Genomic DNA, 23,519 nt, shown 5'->3' on the forward strand with positions numbered 1-23,519 from the left:
CGAGGTAGCCTCAGACTGTGGCCAACCCCATCGATAAGGATCAAGGCAAGCCTTATCGGTAGTAAAACAACGCTTGACCTACCAGGGTAATCTACCCGAAGACATCACGTGTAGAGCCATGCTTGGCGTGGCATTTGAACAGCACTCAAGCACTCCTTGTCCTGTGCCAGTGTCAGGCTTCCAACCTCACACTTACAGGTTCATTCAGCGACAAAGCGTGTTCAGCTCGCCCATCGATCTCTTCAGTCCGTCGTGGACAGTGATACTTCCGTCATAGCAGAGACCCTGAAATCTCTTGACATTCTGGACAACGGGCAAAAGACAGCCAACTCAGTGTCGTAGTGCTCCGAAGCGACAGGGCAACTGTAAAATGGCCAGCTCCGCTCCCGGGAAAGAGATTTGCCTATCCGACGCGGGTATATCTCGAGGATGGTCTCGCCAGTATTAAAACTCCGCATCCTCGTCCGCCAGGACATACTTGAGAACCAGCACAGGAGACCTGTGATGCCGCTCAAGAAGCGAGGAAACACCCCGCATGATGGCCCTGTGGTTGTTTGCAGCATGTCTGTGGACCTCTCAGCACTGCGAAGAGGTAATTGTATCACTGTTCCTTTACTTTTCTTGCCTTTCAGGATGCCCAAGCCTTTTCAACACAGCATCCCATACTGGTGCTCTGCATGAACGTTCATCTGGCTCAACTGCAGTCAGTAGACTTGAATTGGTGACCGAACAAGCCCCGAGGGCGCCTGAAGTCTGCCCGGGGTCATAATGCTCTTCGGAAGAACGAGCTTGCGTGGCCATGACCATCGTTCTCTGCTCGCCCCTCCGCAGGCCGGTGGCTGAGTGAGGAGAAGGCATGTATATGCATGAAATCACGCATTGATCGTTGATGTATGAGTTGTGAGGCGTGTTGGCGGCCTACCAACTGGACAATGACAAAGAAGAGAGGGGCGCGGTATCAGTCGAGTGGCGTGAAGATGCAAGTACGTTAGCGAAGTGCTTACTAGGAATTAGGTCAACCTTGTCGACTTACCGAGGTGAGGGCAGAGCTGCGAAGACTGGCAACAGTTGAGACTGTTGCAGAGCGGAGCACCTGCACGTCACGGGTCATTGATGCAGCTCTTTTTGGGAAGAATCTCGCCAGCCACTAACACTAGCAGGGCCACTGGCCGCAAACACTCGAATCAACTTCTCATTTTCCGCCTGTTCTAGCACGACTCCAACCTGCCGCGCCATTTCGTTAACTGTGTTGGTTTCTCTGCTCCCTTTGAATCAACACAGCAGGTTGTACTACACTACTTGCCTGAACATCGCCCCCTTTTGGCCTACTCCTTGTTTCCTACACTGCTTTGACTGCTTTTGTTATCCATCCTCAAAAAAGCAACGCCAAATCTCTTCCCAAGCCTCCAAATCGATTGTCAGTGAGATGGCCAAAGACAACCCGACACCGGAACGAGCTCCGCCCTCACGAAGCCTCCCAACGACCGAAACCTGGTCCGATCTGAACTATGTAAACCATCTCTATCCGGAGATCGGAACCCATGAAGCCTATTTGCATCGCAGAACCTCCGAGGATCGAGTTATCGCAAATCTTGAGATCCATCGACCTCCCCACCACAACACGCATAGCCCACGTCGCGAAATGCTTCTTGAGGGAGGAGTACAGTATCACAAGGCGATGTTACGGTGGCATCAGAAACGGTTGAAAAGAGTGTTGCGAGATGGTCTGGATTCCGATGCAATTGATACTTGGCCTCCTCAAGCACAAACCTCTATGGAACAGATAGACCCGGCACTTTTTGGGGTCCACGACGCTGTTGCAGAAGCCGTGGAAGCTACTGGCTCTGAACGAGTCTCTGAACTCCAGGAGGCTGCTGACTATCAATATGCTTTGGAGGTACAGGCTGCCGAGTGGGTTGAGGCTCCTCCCCATGGCCAACAAGGCCTTAGATCCCCCGAAGCTCTTGACTACGAGCACACTCCTGCAACTCAAGATGCCACCAGAGTTCAGAGCCCTGTTGAACCCGAACAGTCTCCCGAGTCACAACAGGATACTGAATCCGAGTCTGATCATGAAGCACAAGTCGCACGCCAGTTTCTTTTAGACATGCAGGGCATCGTGGCTGAGAAAGCCAAAGACGCTTATTTGCCTGTGCCAGAATTTGACCCTTTTGGTGAGGTTCGTGCTGCCCAGAAACCTCTGTATCCAGATCCCCTTTTGGGCAGGCCTGTTCTGGCCAGTGAGGTTGTCCATGACCAGATGCCACTTGAGGGCACGGGGCAGCCCGAAGAAACGAGAAAACGTGCCCACGTCAACGCACCGGTCTCCTCTCGGACGCGTGCAAAAACTCTAGCCCCGGTTGAGGGAGCAAGACCGAACACGCCGATGATCCCTGGAAATGTCGAGGAGGAAGGGCAAGCGAGTCTACCTCAAGCCCTAGGCCTCCACGGTATGCCAGAAGGAGATCAGTCCGCAACTACTGTAAACCCAGACGTTTTAGCAACTGGTGGCGGCAGCTCAGAAACTCCACAGGTCCCCAGTTTGCAAGACCTCCAACCATCATCAGTGTTTCCTGGTGCCTTTTGGTCTGACTGGCTCTCAGATTTCCCCCCAGCATCAGGTCCTTCCCTTTCTCACTTCGATTACAGACCACAGACTCCACCAGAGTTGCACCCTCAATCCAATTCTGGATTTCACGGACAAAATTACTCGTCCTCATTGCGTCCCCATGTTCCTTATCCTGGAGAACAGTCAGAGACATTTACGAGCACGTGGTCGCTAGCAGATGAAATTCGGAGATCCAACGCGATGTCAGCTGCTTCCAGTGGCAATCCGAACGTGGACATGTCGCTCGGGGCGACAACGGCACCTCCATCATACATGCCGGAAAGCCGCCGTGGAATTAAACTCACATTCTCTCTAGCCAAAAATTATGGCCCTCCTGGTCTTGGTCCGGACGCGGACGAAGGTCGTCCGATTACACCGCCAGCGCCAGGGTACTGCCGTAAGACTTACGTTGAGAAATCATTAGCAGAAGAATTCGGAATTATACTCGACGAAAGCTCAGGCAGTGAGTTAGAGGATGAACCAGAGGGCGAACAAGAAGGATTCTCGACCGAGTCTGGTTCCGACTCCAATTCCAATTCCGAGTCCGGGTCTGAGAGGTCTCCTAGGCCCAAAGACGATAGTCCCAAGACACGTGCCAGAAAAGCCTTGGGGCCAATCAGTCCGAAATCGCACGCGCGTTACATGGCGGCCAACAAGGATCCCGCAAAACATATCCCCGATCCTGCTATCATAGCAAAGCTGCAAAAGTTGGCCAGAAAAGATCTCAAGCGCAAGGCCAAGAAAGAGAACCGTGAGGCTGAAGAGGCATCGCCCAAAGCCAAAAGCAGAAGATTGGGGCCAAAAAGGACGTGAACGTTAGCGATTGGGAAAAAAGGAAGAAACAATTCTTGTCGAAACAGCAATAATGGAGCGAAGGTGGCAAGCCGATGGACATTGGCGGGCGAAAGAGCGAAGGGTCTTTTGCGAACGAGGCCGAGAAGACAGTTTGCTTGGAAGAGCTGCTTTGAGCAAATTTCTATTGGGTACTCCGTCCATCACTTTCGTAAGAGACGTATTGGTTATTACCTTTCAATCATACGGGGATGGGTTAAGCCAAACCGACAAGACTTAGCGTCTTCTCTCTGGGTGCGAGCCAAATTCACCACACTTCGACCAAGAGCTTTACTGCTAGCTAAGCTGCGAACACCGCTGTCTACTGACGTGAACCAAGACCGAACGAGGAATCCCCCAGATGCCAGTTTATCGAGGTAGACGGACAAAAGTTGCGTTACCGACTCCTTGCTGGGGTGTGATAACCCATGTATTTTGACCAAGTTGAGGCTATTGAACCGTGATACGTGATACCTGGAGTGAACGGGTGAGGTTGGCCATTCTAGACTGCACTATTCTCCCCCTTGACAGGAGACCTTGTTTGGTGAGAAGATTTATACCTCATTCCTCGTCATCACTGCTCGGGAAATCCAGATCGAGTTTCCTCTTGGGTTGTTGCGAAGGGGCTGGAGCATGAGCGGTGATAGATCCCCGAGCTTGCGAGCCACTCGGCCTGCCATCGCCTCCAATGGACCTCCTGGACATTTCCGGACTGGGCCATTCACGGTGTTCTTCCTCTGGTACATCTGCTTCGTGCTCTGGTTCGGCAATGTCCTCTGTATCCCGGACCATTCTTTCCACTTCCCGGTCTATTGCAGCCTGCGCCTCGGCGTCTCCCCCGTCTCCTCCCGTAGAGGCGGTATGTTGCTGCCGCTCCTGCAGGAGCTGAAGCTGTCCTAGCGCACCAACGCGGAGCAAATTCGCATCTGGGAACGCCATACCCATCTGCGCGCGAGTAAGAGCGATAGTGTTATTGATGCGCTCGAGCTCAGCCTCGGTCTCAGCAGTGGCATTCTCATTGGCATCCCCTTTCCCGCCTACTGAGTCGGGACCAACGCCATTCGTTGTCGTTGTAGCTGTAGATGCTTTGTTTCTCGCCGCAATCTTCCTTCTGATGGCTTCTGCTTCTGCCTCGCGTGCCGCCGCGGCATTGTGTTTCCCGATCCGCGCTGCAAACGATAATAGTGTCTGATAGTCAACTTCTGCCACCTTTGAGTCTGTGTCTTGATCTGCTTCCGCGCCATCTGCGTCCGAGTCCAGTGAATCCAGGATAGATGGGTGGATATGGCCGATCTCTTGTCTAAGAGCCACGCATTGTCGGATGGTGTCTCTGAGCTGTTCTTGCAGGTTCACGACCTCGGCCCGGAGGTTCAGGATCCGCGCATAGTTCTGCTGGTGCCTTTGGAGGAGGTTGAGAGACGCAGTAAGATTGTCGTCGTCCGAGACAAGATCCCTGGCTATCTGCGGCGCATTGGTGAAGGTGTTGGTTTGCGTGAGGGAGGTTATGAGGGAGTTTAGATGGCTTTCTAACGAGTCTAGCGGTGCCAGGACGACGGAGTCCATGGTCAAGAGTGAGTACGAGAATCTGCGATCCTGCCCGGACCAGAGAAACTGCGTTGGCTCATGCAGAAATTCGATTCGCAACAACAGGGTTGTAACATGTCAACTCCGGGGAACCGTAAAACTACGTTGTACACGCCGCGAAAGGCCCGACGCGGAGGAATTGCTCCAGACGAAGTTGAGCCGCGCACGTGATCTCTATGTCTACTTCAACTTGAACTTCATCTCTTTCTCTCTGCGCTTGTACTACCATGGTCATTATTATTCGGGCACTATAATCGACCTCATCTTGCAATTTTGAGCTTTCCCTGGTGGCGGCCTTTGCAAAATGCCCGTGAACCACATACCCTTTTCGTGGATTGGATTGTAATTGCCGGCCACGGTTCTAACACACTCTAGCCTCACACCACACCACCAGCAAATAGCATTGTTCCTCCCTGGCAGCTGTCAAAGTATCGTCCCAGATATCGTCCAATCGCTTATCTCCTAAGTACTGTCACCCACGAGCAACTTGCAGCAGTTTCAGTCAAAAGGTGACATGGCATAATCCGCCGAATCTGCATGAAGTTGCCATCGTGGGTACAGGGGCAGTCTAAGTGACGCCTCCAGGACGTCTCGTCCGCCACGTAACAGATGGGAGACCCAGTGAAGAGAACGACTACTACCACTACTAGCTGGCTAGATCGTCTTGCTTTGCTGCATGCGACTTCACAAGTCTTCAGGCCATGCAGCAAACCCACCGGGCCTGACCATCCACCGCCACGCAGATAGCGTGTTGTTTCATCAAATCGCATGCCACGCATGAGGTTTGGGTACGAATCGTCTTGGTACCTTCACTAGTGAGGTAGGAAGCCCGTGGCCTCGGGATTTGGGTTTGTATAAATGTCACTTTTCTTCTCTCTCGCTTGATAGCCAGTGGCACTTTTACAAGCAAAACTAACACTCATAGCATAAATGTTGCTGACACATCTATGGTCAAAAGACCTCACGACGCTTGTCGGCGAGGTCGCGGCAGCCAGCTTTCTTGTTTATCTCCTCGGCCTTTTCATCTATAATCGATACTTCCATCCACTGAAGGATTTCCCCGGACCATTCTGGGCTTCGGTCACGTCTTTGTGGTATTGCCGAGCGGTTCGCTGTGGCCGAGGAGACGACTACCAACTTCCCATCCACAAGAAATACGGCACATTCGTAAGACTGGCGCCCAACCTTGTCCAGATTTCGGATCCGGCAGCCATTGAGACAATTTACGGGCCGAAACATGAATTCGTCAAAGGCGACTTCTACCTGGGATTCAACCCGAAGATATCCAAGAGGCAAGATAATTTCACGGAAGCCAACGAAGCCGCCCATACTCGTCGACGGCGGACCGTGGCTCACCTATACACGCAGGCAGCGGTGCTGGAATACGAGCCATGTGTGGACCGATGTATCGCGCTCTTCTACAAGAGAATGGAGGAGTTCGCCGCCTCCGGGGCCGTCACCGACATGGCCGTGTGGCTGAGGAAGTACACATTCGACATCATCGGCGAGATCTTTTACGGACGCGAAGGCGGATTCGGCTTCATTCGCGACAACATCGACTACAACAACTGGTGCCATCTGATGGACGTGATGCCGAACCCGGTCGCTGCGATCTCGTATGTGCCGTACGGCCTGCGAAATCTGTACTTTATGTTCCAGATGCTGTGGCCGGAGACCCGGGCGGGCGCCAAGGGCTTCTTCACCGTCATCGACCAGTCTCACGCCGCTGTCAAGCAACGCCTGGACGACATCGCAGCCGGGAAACCAGTGAATCGGCAAGACGTGCTAAGCAAACTTTTGGACATTGTCAGTGAGGGGAAGCATGCCGACTTTGGTTTGCTCGACGTGACCACGGAGATCTGGACCATGATCTGGGCGGGCAGCGACACGACGTCGATTGCGCTTTGCTCCATTTTCTATCATTTGCACAAGAACCCCGCGACGCTGGCCAAGTTGCGGGAAGAGATTGACACGGCCTTTGCCGACGGCACACTGAAAAAGCCCATCCGCTTCAATGACGCCATCAAACTGCCCTACTTGCATGCCGTGGTGCGCGAAGCCATGCGCATCCATGGCTCTCTGGGCACGGGCCTCCCGCGCGTCGTACCGCCGGGCGGCGTTGAGATCTGTGGCCGCTACTTTGCCGGCGGCACCGAAGTCATCATGAATTCCAATGCCGTGCAGTTCGACAAGGCCGTTTTCGGCCACGACAGCGAGTCTTTCGTCCCCGAGCGCTGGCTGCGCGACGGCGAACGCGCTGCCGCACACATGGAGAGGCACACGTTGCAGTTCGGCTATGGCAAGCGCATCTGTATCGGCCGCCACATCACGAACACCGAAATGTACAAGTTGCTCCCGACCATCCTGCACGACTTTGAGTTCGAACTGGTCGGCAATCGAGAGTGGGAGGTGTGGCGCGGCTGGTTCCATCAGCCAAAAAATGTCAATGTCAGAGTGACCAGGCGGGCGCCCAACTTGAAGTCATGAGTCGCAACATCGAAAAATGATGAGAGCACCAGGGGAGTTTTGAAGGCGGTGTGCTGTTGAGCCGAACATTTTACTAGACCGGTCAATTGATTGCAATCAGCGTACCTTAAGGGTGCTCGTACATACTTGGTAGTCAAGCCATTGTCTTTATTGCCGTATTGTCCTGGTCAGGCTTTGCGGAAATAGTTGCCAATAGTGTTCTTCTGCGGGCTCTTGTCGATGGTCTTGACTCGTTTGGCTCTGGGCTCGTCGGAGTCTTCCTTCTTCTCCGGCTTCTCTCCCACTTTGAGCAGCTGCATCAATTCCTCGAATGCTTCAACCGGTACCACACCGCCACTGGCCTCCTTATGGCCTCGGGCGAAGCTCTCTCCCAGCCTGTCTCTGAGCCCATCGGTCGACAGGGCCGCAGCAGCCTTTAGACTGTCGATGATGTTGACAGGCGGTTCTTTTGTCCTAGCACATCGTGCGATACGGCAGGAGAAGTTGACCATGCCGGGAAGATACCCCGAATTGGCACAAACGACTATCTCCAGAGCCTTTGAGTTCAAATGTCCGGCCCATCGCGTCGCAATCACAGGGTGGACTTGCGCGGGTGTATGGATTCTCAGGACGGCTATTCGTCCGTCGGCACTGAATTTCGGAGGTGTGTGGGTATTCAGCTCGACTTCTGCGTTGATCTCGGCGCGAGCGCTCTGCAACCGGCCATTGCTCAGAAGGTCCTTGGGGTCCGTCGAGTTCAGAAGTGCCGTCCACGCGGTGGCCACGTCGTACTTTGCTGTTCGACGCGGCGCGTTGATAAGCGATACCGCGTCATTGATGGATTTCTTGGTATATATCTTGAATGTTTCCTTCATGTCCGGGAACGGTGGCGTCCATTTCAGAGTGTTCCCCAGGTCGCCATGGGTGCCAATACATGCCAGGTAAGCGCATGACGAGGAGAGGTCTGGGGCAAGGGTCTTGCAGATCTCGTATGTGAGTAGCGAGCTTGTTGCTACCGGCGGGTAGTGGCATGCAGACACCACCTGCGCGCCTTGGGGGAAATGGTCGCTCAAATGGTGGTCAATGATCAGCGACTTCGTTGTGGCTGAGTCAACCACCGGGGGCGCGGCGACAGAACCTTGGTCCAGTACGAAGATATATGCTGCGTCTTTGGCGGCCATGGCTTCGCGTTCAGATTGCACATGGATGTTCGACCCCTTCTGAACCAGATGGACATCGATCAGAGATGCATCCAGGCCCAACGCCGTTAACGTCCGGTACAGTATGACGCCGGATGAGAGGCCGTCGGCATCCTTGTCCGGCACAATCAGAGTCTTTTTGCCGCTTGATGCGCTGTCCGGTCGTCAGGGATTGCGTTGCAGAATAGAAGAGAAGGGAGGGGGTTGGTGCCAAAAAGCGACATGAACCTACCACTCCTTTATGAATTCTCTGGCTTGTTCCAGAGCCGCTTGGGGTGCAGGCCATATCGCTTTGCCGCTCTCATCGTGCTGGGGCTCGATATCACAATAGTCGGGAACTTGGGGCCGGGGTTTCCCGTTGGCTGAACGCTTCATGCCGCGCCAGCCATAAGATGATAAAATGGGAAGTATTCGTTGATGGCTGACTGAACGAGTCGCGGCGCATAAAGTGACCTCTTCAGCCGAGCACCAGAATGCACGCGTTGTACCAGAGCCAGAGGCGCGAAGTAGCCTGGAAAAGGCTTGCATCAAACGATTGACAAATCAGTGTTACAGATTGTAGTAAGAACGTTCCTGGCAAGGCTGGGAAAAAGTGAGAGAAATGGATGACGTCGAGATGCAATATTAGTTGTCAGACCGAAAATGCTTTTCGCCATAAAGGAGTGTGATTGGGGGTGGACGGGCAAAAATATTGGCGTGACGCGAAGGCAGCGACAGAACCTAGAACTCAAAATGAACGTCTGACAACCTGCGGATTTCTATGGTTGTATGCCAGTCCATGGCCCCCAAAAGCATCCAGGCATCAATCTATGCTTGTTGCCCTGATCACTCCATCTCTATCCTCTTCATGGGAGGAAATAATAGCATACGATGTGAGACACTCTGCGCTTAGGTGTGCACTCCACTGCTACACCGTCTTATACACCATCTCCCATGGCATCTGTTTCAATCTTTCTACTATGGTTGTGCTTGACAAATAACTCGGAGGCCCGTTATGCCTCTCAGGTTCTATCAATCGCCTCCTACGCCGCCTTGGGGGACTCCTACGCCGCTGGAGCCGGAGCAGGCTCCCCTCTTTCCGTTTGTGGACGTTTCACAGACGCATACCCGATACAGATCGCCAGCGATATCGGGCTGGATATCCGAGGCTCTCCCTTCCGGCATCTCGCGTGTGGCGGATCTACAAGCACGAGCGTTCTCTACAGTCAGGTCCCTGACATTGGTAACGCAGACTTGGTAACCATAACTGTGGCCGGGAACGAAGTAGATTTTTCCCAAGTGCTCAACGAATGCATTTATCACTGGCATCCGTTCTCGACATGCGAGGCTGCAATCACTGAATCGCGAAGACTACTGGAGTCATCCGTTCTCTGGAACAATTTTGATGCACTCGTCGCCGGGACTGTTGAACGTATGAAACCACATAGCCTTCTCTTGGTCACCGGCTATGCCAGGTTCTTCAACGAAAAGACAGATCTCTGTGACCATGTGACTTTCAGCAGGACCCGGCCTTTGGACTACCTGACCAAGTCGAAAAGATCTTCCCTGAATGCGCTGGTGGAAATGTTGAATGAAGTGATCAGAGCCACGGCACAGGTGCATGGAGCTTTGTACGTTGACATCGACACCGCATTTGCAGGTCATCGTTTCTGCGAAGACGGGGTCCATGAGCCGGACCTGGAAAGAACCGATACTTGGTTTCTTAACCTTCCACCATCCGACTTTGGCGGAGGTGGCAGAGGTCAGCTGCTGCAAGGGCCAGAGAGGACGCCGGAGAGGCATAGGGCCCACGTTGACGGTAGTGGGTTGCCTACATTGGAAGACTGGGTGACATTCCATCCAACGACCCTGGGCCATCGGGGTATTACTGAAGAGATCATGGGATTGCTTCGAAAGATGGTTCGGGTTGTCGAGTGACGTGCAACTTGAAGACTTTGGAGAATTCCTAACCGTTACGGCGAAGACTGCCAGTGCTGGAATGGGCACATTGATATAGGGTATTCGTTTGAGAAACACCCAAGATTCTGTCTCCTTTCGAAGGGGCTGGTATCGTATACATTTCCGTTTCCCACTGCCTTCTTCAAGTTGATCTCCTTCATCTCGTTTCTCCCTTTCACAGTTCCTGAATGCTCACAGTGAGATTGAAGTTGGTCTAGACTCCAAACAATGACGTAGCCCGTAATACCTGAAGCCGCGCATCCTGATTGGCTGGCTTCCACGACGCGTTCTGACTTCCAACGCGCCGGCAAAAGTGCAGCGCGGCGTGTCTCTCGCCAAATGTGTCTGCAGTCCGAGTCTACCGCCTCTAGACGCTCCCCGTTCCAAGCACTGCACACTGCACACGACCAAGTCGGGCTGATTCCACGGATTCATGCGCGCGCTCTGTTCCATATCTCAAAGCTGTTCGATCCATTTCTATCCTCAACATGATCTGTTGCTAACCGTCCACGCGATGCACACCGACACAACCGCGCAGCAGTCGCCAGTTCTGTTGGCCTCTACGACACGATCATGTACCTACCTCGACCATTGATCTCCCACCTGTACACCAATCTCGTCCGCTCACATCACCCTCTCTCACCACCGGTCCTTCTACTAGTTGCTCTCGAACCGGACTCATTATGTGCCTGTCGCATACTCACCGCCCTCCTCAAACGCGACTATATCCCCCACAAGATCCAGCCCGTGTCTGGCTATGCAGACCTTGCTCGGGCCGGCGAAGAGCTGGTCAGGCCAATGAAGACTACAGAAGGCGGTAGCGGAGGCGTTGTCATTTGCCTGGGGGTCGGAGCACTCGTTGACCTTGGGGCCATTCTGGGCTTGGAAGATGAAGACTCCCTTGACTCGATGTGTGGCGTGGAAGTATGGGTTCTCGATGCACGAAGACCATGGAACCTGTCCAATGTTTTTGGTGGAATCCCCACGGAAGCTCCATCAGGTGAAATGGACGTAAATACGCGCCAGAGAAACCCCGGAGTCGAGAAAGGTTGCATTCAGAAGAACTACAAGTCTGGCAAAGGCGGTATCATTGTTTTCGATGACGGCGACATTGTAAGTGAGTTAGAAGCGGAAAGAAACGCGTATTACGCGTTGGTTGAAATGCCCGATTTCGATGAGGATGAGAGTGACGAAGAGGAAGAAGACGAGGAAGATGAAAGCCAAGAGACTTCTTCAAGAAAACGGAAATCCTGGTCTGATCGGGAAAATGAGGATCATGAGAGTGACGAGGACGATGAAAGGCCTCGCCAGAGGAGGCGGAGCAACTCGGCAGGGTCGTCTATCGCGTCGACTCCTAGAAGCAAGACTCCCTCCTCTTCTCAACCGACCTCGCCGATAACGAAAGATCTCTCTGGACAACTTCCGACCTCTAAGCAGCTTCGACAACGGTTGCGAAAGCTACGACGACGAAATGAAGAGGTATTGGAAGAATATCGAAACCTGGGAACGTCCTACTCAGAACCAGTTGCAACGCTCGCCTATTCTCTTGCTGCGGACCTGGGTCGAGAGGACAATGACATTCTTTGGCTTGCTATAATCGGCGCCACTTCGCTTGAATTATCGGGCCATACGTCCACCGGTCTGGGAACGGTGGTTACAACAACACAAGGTCTTCCACACGAACCTCATAAATCGTGGCGGTCGACGCGGTCGTCACAAACGTACGCACTTCTACGTGACGAGGTCAGGCGGCTCAATCCACCTCCAGCTGACCAGTCGCCCTCGATTTCGCCCGGTGCTGGCGGAGGGGTCAGCTCACCTAGTGATAACTCAATCCGCCTCTCTCCTGATCCTCGATTTCTTCTGTTGAGGCATTGGTCTCTATACGACAGTATGCTGCATTCCCCATACCTTGCTGCACGGCTGCACGTGTGGAACGACTCTGGAGTGAAACGTCTGCACAAGCTGCTTGCAAAAATGGGCGTGTCCCTCACTCAGTGCAAGCAGACATATACACATATGGACATGGACCTTAAGAAGACGCTTCGTGAACGCCTCTTGAAATATGCCGCAGTCTACGGTCTCGATGATCTTGTACCCTCTGGGTCTGGACGAGCCACGTATGAACAAGAAGGATGGGGTTTCATCCGCTCTTGGGGGTGGAAAGCGCAGTTATCTGCTGTCGATGTAGGGGTCATTCTCGGCGCCATCCTCGATGTCGGAACCTCCCACGGTTTGGGTGCAACCACTGCGGCAGTAACAAACAGTGGCTTGTTCTCGTCTCAAGCCACCGCTACTACGGAAGACGTTCCCGACCGCTCCGAGGCTCTTCTTCCACGATTTTTTGCGGCCTACGACGCCCTCGCTCCAAGCCATCCCAGCCATCTTCTTGCAGCAATTCCTGCTGCCCAGCATCTGCTGCGCTCGATCTTACGCACAGGATCGTCCCTTCTGGTCAAGCATCAGATTCGACATCTGCGTGCTTTTCGTATGGGGGTTGTCAAGGAGGGGCCGGACTTGGCCTTATTTGCGAACAGTCCCGGTGCTCTAGTCAAATTGGCTCTCTGGGTCGGCGAGGCAGTTGCTGTGAATGAACGAGAGAAAAAAGGTCCGAATGAAAGTGCCACGCCGCTAGTCCTCGCTGCGCTTGACGAGGCAAGAGGCACTTACGTGGTCGTCGGAACAGGCGGCGGTATCGGCAGTGGAGAAGATCTCGAAGCCCGCAAAGAAAAGGCGGAGCGCAAGGCCAAGAAAGAAGCCGAGCGAGAACAAAAACGGAAAATCCGCGAAGAGAAAAAGGCGGCTCGAGCGGCGCAACGAGAACTCAATGGTGACGATAGCGATTTTGGAGAAGAGGACGAATCCGAATCCGAGTCCGGATCAGACAGTGATTCGTCGTCCGAAGAGGAGGAGGATGAAGCCGAGCTAGCCAGAAGGCGTAAGCGAGGCTACGGCCATAACAGGTTTGGCATCGCGTTTCAAGAAGTGGTGGAAGAAACCAATGCCCGGGTCAAGATTGACAGTTTTGATCATTGTATCGTCGAAGTAAAGAAGGAGGATCTGGGCGGATTCCTTGAGGGATTGAGTCTAAAGGCCGTGGTCGGGCGTTGATACCGGGACAATAAGTACTTTTCGATCAGCACAGGGTTGGATATTGCGAGACTCGTCCAGTGAGTTCGATGAGCAAAACGAAACCCATTCAGGGTTGCGGGAAAGGAGAAATGTAGATTCTCCCTTTCTAGTTGACAGTTTGAATAGTGTGCGACGAGCGTGACTGAGGTCAATGAATGCATGATTCTTTTTGCAATATAACTTCACGCTTACTGGCCCTAATGTTACATGTATACCCAGGATTGATTGCCCACAGGTGTATGGTTTCTCCCGGGCACACCATGCGTTGAAACCACAACCTTCCTTTGGAAGAGGTCGGTGGGCAGCAGTCTTTCCCCCCTTTCTCTTCCAGGCAGCAGCTCTTTTCCCGCCGAGGACACAGGCATCAGCGTCTTGCAAGCCAATATCTAGCCCGCTCCGCCGGGGTGTCCAGCCCAGCCTAGCTTGCTCTCGTCTGATGGAAATTAGATCCCAAAGAAAGAAGTTCAGTCACCGTGACGACACGATACCCGCGCCTTCTCAGTTCAGGCATAACGACACTCAACATCGGCAGCGTCCACCTTCTGTCATGGCACACGATAATGCCGCCGGGTCTGACCATGCTCAAGATGTGGCGGGCATTGAGTCTCCAGAAAGGAATCTGCGCGTCGTGCGGGTAGATGTCGCCCAGCACGATTCGGTGGCCGAGACCGGGAACCGTTCTGCGCATCTGGACTGTGAAGAAGCCGCTTCCGGGACGGAAGTATTTGAGCCGAGATGAGAGCCGACACCGTACAGACTCGTAGATATGGTCCAGCTGGGCGTCAACATCCTTGATCTGCCGGATCAATTGGACAGTGGACAGAGATCGAGATGGCTCATCGTACATGGCGTGGTTGCCTAGTTCGTGGCCGTTCAAAATCAATTGGCGGAGTGTCTCTTCATGACCGGGGATGTGAGAGCCGATGATGAAGAATGTAGCCTTTGCACCGTGGGCGTCAAGAACGGCCTGGATCTCGCGCGTGTGGAGGGATGGGCCGTCGTCGATGGTCAACGCCACGATCTTCTGGTCTGTCGAAACGTGGAAGAGTACGTTCGGCCAGCGACGTTGGAAATGGTTGATTAGCCATGCAGGAGGCTTGTAGAATATGTAAATGCATAAGAACAGCGATGAGAATAGGACAATGAGGATGGAGGATAGGTTGAGGCTAGGGGGGTAAAGCATTGCCGGACCTGGATATGGAATTAATTGGTGCTATGGCATGCTCCGCCGTCGTGGTGATTGGGGTATTGCGTATATAGTGCGTTGTGGTAGAGTCAAGGCCACCTGGTTTCGCGCGAGCCCTTGCTAGACCATCGAGTGGCTGCTACCTCGTAACACCGAGTATGACATTCAATAATGCATCGCGTTGTGGCAAGAGGACGAGGCTGACACCTTCAGGAAGTGGGTCGCTAAACTTGAGACTCTTTGAGATAACAACGACTTATGTCCCATCCACCTTCTTCTTATGTTGCTCTCAGGGCTCGCTAGAGCCCTCACATGAGGACAAATTCCGTTGCCTTGAGAGCTGTAAGGCTGCAAGGGTGTGTTCTGGTAAGGCCGGATATAGACTGATTCCCATACCTTGTCATTGAAGAAAGGGGGTCAAGGCCGGCACGATTCAGGGGCAAGCGGAGTATTGATTTTCCGAAGCCTGCGTCTTTCCGCGCCATCCATGCGGTCCATACTCGGTATCCACGTCCTCCGACTCCAGCGCTTATCAATACGGCATCCTTGAAGTTGACCACAACAGTATTTGTGTTGCCACAGCCTCTGGCCCAGAACACGCTCTTTCGACCACGGAAAGCAGCCCTCTTGAGCTCATATCTATGTCGAATTCGCGGGTATAATCGACGCGAACATGAGGATATGACCTGGCACACCCTACCTTGAGAATCATATAGACGGACATCTCGTTCGGCCTGCGCCCAACCATGCGGCCCTCACACTTCCTATGGACGTTCCTGTCCCTAATGACAGTCGCCCATGCGGCTCACACGTCCAACTGGGCAGTCCTGGTGTCGACATCGCGCTTTTGGTTCAACTACCGTCATCTAGCCAACACGTTGTCCTTATACCGAACGGTCAAACGACTAGGGATCCCGGACTCCCAGATCCTCCTCCTTCTTCCGGACGACATGGCATGTAACCCGCGAAATGCCTTTTCCGGCACCGTGTATTCGAATGCAGACAGACGCATGGACCTCTACGGCGAGAACGTCGAGGTCGATTACCGCGGTTATGAGGTGACGGTCGAGAACTTCATTCGGTTGTTGACCGACCGGTGGGAAGAAGGCGTCCCTGCCAGCAAAAGACTGCAGACGGACGAAGGAAGCAATATCTTGATATACATGACGGGCCACGGCGGGAGCGAGTTTCTCAAATTTCAGGACAGCGAGGAAATCTCCAGCTGGGATCTGGCGGACGCATTTTCACAGATGCGCGAAAAGAAGAGATATAATGAGATGTTGTTCATGATCGACACTTGTCAGGCCAACACACTGTATCGACAATTCTACAGCCCTGGAATTATTGCAACCGGTTCTTCGGAGGAAGATGAAAGCTCATATTCTCATCACGCGGATAACGATGTTGGAGTCGCGGTCATTGATCGCTGGACTTATTATGTTTTGGACTTCCTTGAGACACAGGTGACAGGGCCGACGTCGGATAAGACTCTAGGCGATCTCTTTGACAGCTACGATGTCGACAAGATTCACTCGAACCCGGGAGTTAGGTGGGATCTCTTTCCTGGCGGAGAACAGGCCGGCCGAAGCCGAAGAGTGGTTGACTTCTTCGGAAATGTTCAGAATGTCGAACTCCAGGGTAACAAGTCAAGTGTGGAGCGTTTGGAAGAGGACCTTGAAGGCTTGAAGCGGCTGGTCCAAGAGTATCAGACATTTGCTGCCGCTCAAGAAAGCAACAAGACGCAAATGGACGATGTGATGGATCAGCGAACTGCGAAAGTGAGCAGACAACACAAGAGATCCATGTCCAGTCATAATTCTCTCGGTAAATTGGACACTTCGGAGACCACCCAGTGGACTCGTCGTATCGGGGGTGCCACAGTTCTTTCAGGACTCGCCGCACTGTGGTATTTTGCTCCCAAGCTTGTGTGAACTTGGGTCGATGCACCATGGGATGTTTAATCTGACAATTGACGTGGGCCTACTGCTGCCACGACATGGACCAGGCTTCATCTACCACGGACGATGAAACCGTGGCAGACCGGAAAGTTCTGTTTCCTACAAACAATGGTCGGGTTCCCTGCCTGCCACACGATTCAAGGCGGTCACATTATTCGGGAGGAATTACGTGATTATATTATGCAACCTCAGGTTCTGCCCTCCCGAGGTGTTCTTGAAGAGTCTGGGCCTTGAGCTGCCAGAGACCGCAGTATGTTTCCACATGTGTACTCCAAACCCATCTCGCTTTCACCCACGAGGAGAAACCGCACCATTCTAATCTGGTGTAGGGCATCTCTTCGCCCAACCAATGCCAATCCTGGGGCTTTCCACCTGCATGGGTGCAGTGACGGCTCCGAGATGCACACTAGAGCAAGGGAAAAGGCCAACCATGAAGAGAAAAGGAGTCGGCCCTATTGGTATCGTGGATGTTGGCACATGCTCTCCAGCAGCACCATCTATCTCTCCCTGTTGGTGGCCGGACTAGCCATGGCTTTGACGAGTCGAGTCATCACAGCCATGTCCAGTGGCTTTTTGTTCTCCGACAAAATATGAGCGTCGGTTGTGGATCTGGATGAGGCTCGCACTGATATTGAGACTCTTCAAAAGGCTATGGGAACGTACAGGTCAAACGACCACTTTGAGAAGAGGCAGCTTTCCACTGAGAGAAGCGCAATGTGATGGGAAGCCTGGGAGGTCCGTCATGGTCGTGCCAGGTGTGGACGGTCTTCGCACGGGATTGAAGTTGTACGTTGAATATCGAACTTCAGGCTGAAGCTCAGTGTAGAAGTACTGAACTAAGAGGGGGACGGCGGAGAACCAATGATCAAACCAAACAAAGGTTTCCCTCCTGATTAAAGAACCAATCGATCCTGACAGAAACACCCTCCAGAGACGGAGGCATGTATAGGCCCGGAATGCCCATCTGCCAGGTCGGTGGACTAGAAATAACGGGATAGTTTGAGACAAGAAGCAATTCATTATCGCTGTATAACTCGGAGTGTCATGCTTGACCGTGTCAGGGCTAAGCCAGCATTTATCCTCTTCTACGATTTTTCTTCTCAGCCCTCTGCTGCATGATCTTCCTTCTCTTTTCAAAAGTCTCGCCAATTCCCACTGCCCCTGCACTCGAGCCGTCCCCAATTGGCCCATCTGTAGTATCGCGCCTTCTCTTCTCCCGGCGCTCCAGCAAGTTCGCACCCTCACCCCTCGACCGGCCGGCCACGGTCCTGTTGATCCGGTCGCCGAGGCCACCAAGCCCAGTCCAATCTTCGCCGCCAAACATGTCTCTCTGGTTCCCTTGTCCACGGAGACGGGCTTTTCTTCTTTCGGCCTTGCTCTCGGCAGGTAGACGGACGAAATTGCTTTCTTCATATTCGGCTCGCTCGCGCTCCTTTTCACGATCCCGCGAGGACATGGCACCCCGGCCGTGCTGTAGAATGGTGTTATTGGAGCCGATGGACGGCTGTGAGCGTGGTGCAGTAGATAGTTCTTCGTCAATATATTCGTCCAGAAGTTGGGAGCGGCGCTTCCGCGCGGGGGGTTGCTGGTCGCGGTCTCTAACAGAGGGAGGCTCTGGCATGGCGGTCGGCGTGATACGAGGAGGTTTGTATGCACCTGTACCGGTGCCTGTGCCTGTACTTCTCGATGAGGCTTCCGTTCCAGACTTGTTGTCCGCGGTCTTGCGTAACAGGGCAGCTGGTCTAGGACCGGCCGATATTTCAGCGGTAGTCCCGTTGAGCTCGTCCTCTTCGCTGCCGCTTTCCTCCTCATCCTCGGGGCCCGACACTGATTCATCCGAGTCGGAGACTCCATCGTCCAAACCCCGCTGCGTCTTCGACTTGCTATTCTTCTTCGTCTTGTCGGCAGGTATCGTCGAGGCCTCCTGATTGGCACGCCGGTTGGCGTCTTCGGCAGCCCGCACGACCTTGTCGATTTGGTATTTGAGTTTGCTCTCCAAGGGCCGCACGCCTCGTTCCAGGTAGACGCGCAATTCGACTAACTTTTTGACCACGTCGGTCGGCTTCAGACTGGGCGCAGCGTCGACTGAGGCGTTGGTGCGGCCGCCGGTGCTTTCCCGCAACTTCAGGAGGACAAGAAAGACCAAGTTCTGGATGTACGAGAGCAGGATTTCATTCTTGATGTCGAGCAGGGAAATGCCGTCGGTGGGAGGCAGGAATTGGTCGCCATTTTCGGGGAACGCAGACGCTGCTGAATGCAGGGCGTCGGTTAGGGTGGTCAATAGACTTGTTGGCGACTCGACGACGGCCATGGCGATGGGAGTAGATCGATTATGAGGAGATTGATGCGAAAGCTGCTCTATTCTCTTAAAATGGACGATGGGACTGTTTGATGGTTGCGAAATTTCTTTGTACGGACCAACTGCGCAGGCGAAAATTATCTTATCGATAAGGGAACAAAGCTTTTGACTGATGAGAGCATTTGTTACGGAATCTCTCCAATTTTCAGACACTATGAAGGGATTTCAGATGTCAGACACAAGCAATTTCACTGTGTATACTGTAGCCCGGCATGTTCAAGGGCGATAAACCTGTGGCGTCCTTTCTGTAGCATTGGGTGGTGGAAAAGTTGATTATAAGGGACCGTGTCATGCTCTCATATGCCACAAGGCGAGGTCGTTTGGGCCAGGAAGAAGTCTACAGAGTTTGGCGGCTCGACGTGAGAGTCCCAAAAGCCTTCGGTGGCTTCGAAAAAATTGCATCTTCTGCTGAAAGTTGGCAAAGAGATGTATTGTGCATTGAGGCCCTGGACCATTTGCAGCAACGACCTGGTGTGTTATCCATATTGTACAATAGATATTGACTATGCCATCCACGCTTGCATGGAATATCGACTTCTCTCGACCTGTATTGTGACACCGGCAGCTGGCTCTGCCACTAGTTGTGCAACATACCGGCTGGCGTACTGTAGGGTGCGAAGTGCCAACTGAACATGCGCCCACTGCATCTGTCATTGTAGATTTGGACTCACGGCATCGACGCTTTCTTTCCTGCTCTTCCTAGGCAGTCTCTTTTCGCCCTTCATCGTTGTTCCTCGCTCTTAAAGCAGTGTCTGAAACATTTCCATCTACGGTCTCCGCCTGTCATCACAGGAACGTCCTGGGACAGGGGCATGGCTCCAAGTTCGCTTCGCTTCGCATCGAACCATGACGTCGGTTTTTCTCCTTTTTCCCCTGCCAACTGGAACTGTTACCACAAAGAGATTGTTGCGGAAAAGTTGGGCAAGAGTCGTCTGGAAAGGATTAGGGGGATTGCACAAGGCATGAGCAAAGAAGTGATATTATACTCTGGTCTGAGGTTCCGATGAGACTCTCCTGGCATCTGTTGCAGTTCAGGTTCCCATAGACCCTGGAAAGAGTGGGCGGACTCCCCAATCGCACTGCGCAGTTTCACGCCCATGCCGCGCTTCGGAACGCCCCAACATTCCCGCAGTACCCTCTGGTCTTGACTCTTATTACAGGCTTTCTACTGGGACTTGAAGCGCTGGATGATGGGTGGTTCCGTCGCTTCATCCAAGTCTCCAGCCTCCGAGTTCAGATACAGTCTTCACGGTCTACCCTACGCTTCGACGGCCCCTTCAAAACCTCCAATCCGTGTGACGAGCACCACCTCGTTATATCGACTGCCCGACCCCGACACCAACGAGGCTCAGGGTTCTGTTGCATCCGTCGGGGACGACGCGTCGACCTCGTCCAATAGGAAATATAATACGAACGCGTTACCTCACGATGGAGATTGGGTTCAAACCGCAGGTGCAGGCTCAATCTCCGCGCGAGATAGTCAGACAAGCCTCGATACAAGGGCTCCCACAATCAGCAGTTTAACGTCTGCCGCAGCGAGCGTACCTCATATCCGCGTGAATGACACCAACTCCAGAGACTGGACGGCTCTCGACCACAACCTCAGTAGCAGTGCCCAAGAAGATAGGCGATGGTTGCCTCTGAGGAAATCAAAGTCTGCCTCAGCAGTCTCTGGGAAGGAAGCACGAAGAGACGATAAATTCAGAGGGGTTGCTTTGGATATAGACATCCCTACGGGTGGCTTCAGCGACGACCTGTCCACCACCAACATCGAATTCTCGAAGCGGGGGAGCATGTTGATCGATGGTCGAAGGGTAAACCAGAACGTCCGCCGAAACTCGCCCTGTCTGGCGCCGATTATGGATGACGACAAGAGAGAAAACGGGGAGCGGCATGTCACAACCAGTGATGCTGCTGCCTTGCCGGCTACGGCGCCATCGTCCACGACGGCACGGATTCTGAGGGAGCGGCAGCCGGTCAAAGTCCTTTCCGCCGATGAGGAGATGCTGTCCGAGAAGGTCCGAGGGTTCTATGCCGCCGGCACAGATGAGCAACAAGCTACAGAATCCTCGACCAACCTAGCTGCGCGAATGGGGGCACGATGGCAGACATCGTTGGTGGCTGAGGGCCAGAGTGTCAGTATCCCATCACTGTCTCGTGCCACATCCACGACAGACCTCAATGATGAAATCAATAGTTCGACACAGTTCAGCGACACGAGGTCCGCAACCCAGAGCTATACAATACCCGAACGTGAGGAAAATGAACTTGCTGGTGGGTTGGAAGACTGGCAAGATGTCAACAGCGCTGATGTTGATCGCTTTGGCTTTATTGTCACAAGACAACCGGCCACGACTGTTGACGGAGCCGATGAATCCAGGCCTCAAGGTTTGACCCGAGTTTCGACAAGTCTACAACTTGCCTCAGAAACTCCGCGAAGGAAACAAACCCTACGTCGAACTCCGAGTAGTGCCAACGGATCAGCGAGATCAGAGCGGGACAGACACAGCGGTGCAGATCAGACGCCTCCACGGCCATCAAGTTCCCAGAGTGGTTATATCCGTCGGCTTTCCACAGGCCGCCGAAGCGTATCGTCGCGGCTTCCCGTGCTCGGTTCCAAAAACCGTCGTTTGATGGACTCGGCCATGGACATGCTCACACTTCCTCGGTCAGCTCAGTCTGTGGTCGAGGACGGACATGTACACATTGACGATGCTCGAGCTCGGCGGAAAGAAATCGAGCGCGAGGAAAAGTGGCGCAAAATGGCACGACCTATACCGCCGGCCTTGGACCCCAAAACGGGCCTTCCTATCGTTGGTGGTGGTTCCGAGACCGGCTACACTTTCGATACCTCATCCAGCAAGCTTATCGAGCGGACGTGGAAGGGCATACCAGATAAATGGCGAGCCACGGCCTGGCACAGTTTCCTGAGCACATCCGCTTCGCGCCGTAAGGATTGTTTGAGTGATGGCGAACTGATCGCTATATTTCATGACTACCAAACACAATCATCTCCCGACGATGTACAAATCGATATCGACGTTCCTCGCACTATCTCTTCCCATATTATGTTCCGGAGACGGTACCGTGGTGGTCAACGACTTCTTTTCCGTGTCCTTCATGCAATGTCCTTACATTTTTCGGAGACGGGGTATGTCCAAGGCATGGCCGCGTTGGCCGTGACGCTACTGGCCTACTATGATGAGGAGAAGGCCTTTGTTATGCTCGTCCGGATGTGGGAACTACGAGGGCTAGGTGAGCTGTACAAGGCTGGATTCCAGGGGTTGATGAAAGCTTTGGATGATTTCGAAACGGGTTGGCTAGGACAAGGTGAACTTGGACGGAAGCTGGTACGTTGACATCCGCATGCTTGAATTGTGATTTTCGTTGCGTGAGGAAAAGGGAGGCGCACGACGTCTTCCAATATTGATCCTACGAGTCCTCAAAGTTTCCATGCTTGCAGGACAAGAGTCTCAAAGTCTCTATTGATAGTTGTTCCAGCCACTTGATGGGTTCCCTTCTTCCCTTCCACCCCCGATTTAATTTGCTCTGTCGATGGGGCAAAAACTTAGTACTGTATAAGGGCAGCAGCTAATCCGTTCTGTCTTGCAGGACCAACTCGGCATTCCACCCACCGCCTACGGCACCCGATGGTACCTCACCCTCTTCAACTATACAATTCCATTTCCCGCGCAGCTTCGCGTCTGGGACGTGTTCATGCTTTTAGGCGACGACAACATGACACTTTCCAATTCCGCCACCCCTGCGACGAGTAGTGGCACCGCTACAACAAATACCCATTCTACCTCTCATACCCCTCCGAGAAACGATCAGTTTCCATCACAGACTGGGAACAATGACCAACCTCAACAACCCGACAAGCAAGCATCCGCACATAACGATGACGGGTCACCGTCCTTCGGCACGACCCTCGACGTCCTGCATGCCACTTCGGCTGCCTTGATCGACGGCATGCGCGACATCCTGCTCGAGTCCGACTTTGAAAACGCCATGAAGGTGCTCACCTCGTGGATTCCCATCCAGGACGAGGATCTGTTGATGCGCATTGCAAAGGCAGAGTGGAAGATGCATTTGAAGCATCAGCAACACCAGCAAAACCAACAGAGCCAACACAAAAGTCGATAAGGGGCGCACGAAACGAAACGAATCACCTTTCGGCTCTTTCGCCACGGCCATGTTCCTGTGACAGGAGCAATTCTTTAGTGATTGGTTATGATCCATTCGGCTACCACCATAA

At 53.3% G+C, this 23,519-nt stretch overlaps 10 protein-coding genes across 11 annotated transcripts; 6 read left to right on the forward strand and 4 right to left on the reverse strand.

Moving 5' to 3' along the window:
- Nucleotides 1-1,426: 1,426 nt before the first annotated feature.
- Nucleotides 1,427-3,421, forward strand: HMPREF1120_01905 (uncharacterized protein; the record flags this gene model as incomplete). The annotated part of the gene is made up of 1 exon (XM_009155933.1): nt 1,427-3,421. The coding sequence occupies one exon, from the start codon at nt 1,427-1,429 to the stop codon at nt 3,419-3,421; it is 1,995 nt and encodes a 664-aa protein (XP_009154181.1).
- A 120-nt stretch (nt 3,422-3,541) lies between these two features.
- Nucleotides 3,542-5,188, reverse strand: HMPREF1120_01906 (uncharacterized protein). Its single transcript, XM_009155934.1, has one exon. It carries the CDS (start codon nt 5,000-5,002, stop codon nt 4,001-4,003), a length of 1,002 nt encoding a protein of 333 aa, XP_009154182.1. The 5' UTR covers nt 5,003-5,188; the 3' UTR covers nt 3,542-4,000.
- A 659-nt stretch (nt 5,189-5,847) lies between these two features.
- Nucleotides 5,848-9,271, reverse strand: HMPREF1120_01907. 2 transcript variants are annotated; one of them, XM_009155936.1, is made up of 3 exons: nt 8,921-9,271; nt 7,637-8,842; nt 5,848-7,583 (listed from the first exon to the last, which is right to left on the reverse strand). In XM_009155936.1, exons 1-2 carry the CDS (start codon nt 9,214-9,216, stop codon nt 7,678-7,680), a joined length of 1,461 nt encoding a protein of 486 aa, XP_009154184.1. In that variant the 5' UTR covers nt 9,217-9,271; the 3' UTR covers nt 5,848-7,583; nt 7,637-7,677. The 2 variants fall into 2 exon arrangements, with proteins under 2 accessions (XP_009154184.1, XP_009154183.1); XM_009155935.1 differs by having other exon boundaries at nt 7,633-8,842.
- HMPREF1120_01908 (cytochrome P450 oxidoreductase) lies at nt 5,954-7,510 on the forward strand (the record flags this gene model as incomplete). The annotated part of the gene is made up of 1 exon (XM_009155937.1): nt 5,954-7,510. The coding sequence occupies one exon, from the start codon at nt 5,954-5,956 to the stop codon at nt 7,508-7,510; it is 1,557 nt and encodes a 518-aa protein (XP_009154185.1).
- A 350-nt stretch (nt 9,272-9,621) lies between the features above and the next one.
- HMPREF1120_01909 (uncharacterized protein) lies at nt 9,622-10,605 on the forward strand (the record flags this gene model as incomplete). Its single annotated transcript, XM_009155938.1, has 1 exon — nt 9,622-10,605. One exon carries the CDS (start codon nt 9,622-9,624, stop codon nt 10,603-10,605), a length of 984 nt encoding a protein of 327 aa, XP_009154186.1.
- A 594-nt stretch (nt 10,606-11,199) lies between these two features.
- On the forward strand, nt 11,200-13,737 carry HMPREF1120_01910 (cell division control protein 45; the record flags this gene model as incomplete). Its single annotated transcript, XM_009155939.1, has 1 exon — nt 11,200-13,737. One exon carries the CDS (start codon nt 11,200-11,202, stop codon nt 13,735-13,737), a length of 2,538 nt encoding a protein of 845 aa, XP_009154187.1.
- Nucleotides 12,162-15,311, reverse strand: HMPREF1120_01911 (polysaccharide deacetylase). Its single transcript, XM_009155940.1, has one exon. The coding sequence runs from the start codon at nt 14,939-14,941 to the stop codon at nt 14,177-14,179; it is 765 nt and encodes a 254-aa protein (XP_009154188.1). The 5' UTR covers nt 14,942-15,311; the 3' UTR covers nt 12,162-14,176.
- A 379-nt stretch (nt 15,312-15,690) lies between these two features.
- On the forward strand, nt 15,691-16,875 carry HMPREF1120_01912 (GPI anchor transamidase; the record flags this gene model as incomplete). The annotated part of the gene is made up of 1 exon (XM_009155941.1): nt 15,691-16,875. One exon carries the CDS (start codon nt 15,691-15,693, stop codon nt 16,873-16,875), a length of 1,185 nt encoding a protein of 394 aa, XP_009154189.1.
- An 880-nt stretch (nt 16,876-17,755) lies between these two features.
- HMPREF1120_01913 (uncharacterized protein) lies at nt 17,756-20,391 on the reverse strand. Its single transcript, XM_009155942.1, has one exon. The coding sequence runs from the start codon at nt 19,211-19,213 to the stop codon at nt 17,978-17,980; it is 1,236 nt and encodes a 411-aa protein (XP_009154190.1). The 5' UTR covers nt 19,214-20,391; the 3' UTR covers nt 17,756-17,977.
- Nucleotides 20,392-20,451: 60 nt separating this feature from the next.
- HMPREF1120_01914 (uncharacterized protein) lies at nt 20,452-23,407 on the forward strand (the record flags this gene model as incomplete). The annotated part of the gene is made up of 2 exons (XM_009155943.1): nt 20,452-22,611; nt 22,874-23,407. 2 exons carry the CDS (start codon nt 20,452-20,454, stop codon nt 23,405-23,407), a joined length of 2,694 nt encoding a protein of 897 aa, XP_009154191.1.
- Between the last annotated feature and the right edge of the window lie 112 nt (nt 23,408-23,519).

This window comes from Exophiala dermatitidis, assembly GCF_000230625.1.
Source record: "Exophiala dermatitidis NIH/UT8656 unplaced genomic scaffold supercont1.2, whole genome shotgun sequence".
NCBI lineage: Eukaryota > Fungi > Ascomycota > Eurotiomycetes > Chaetothyriales > Herpotrichiellaceae > Exophiala > Exophiala dermatitidis.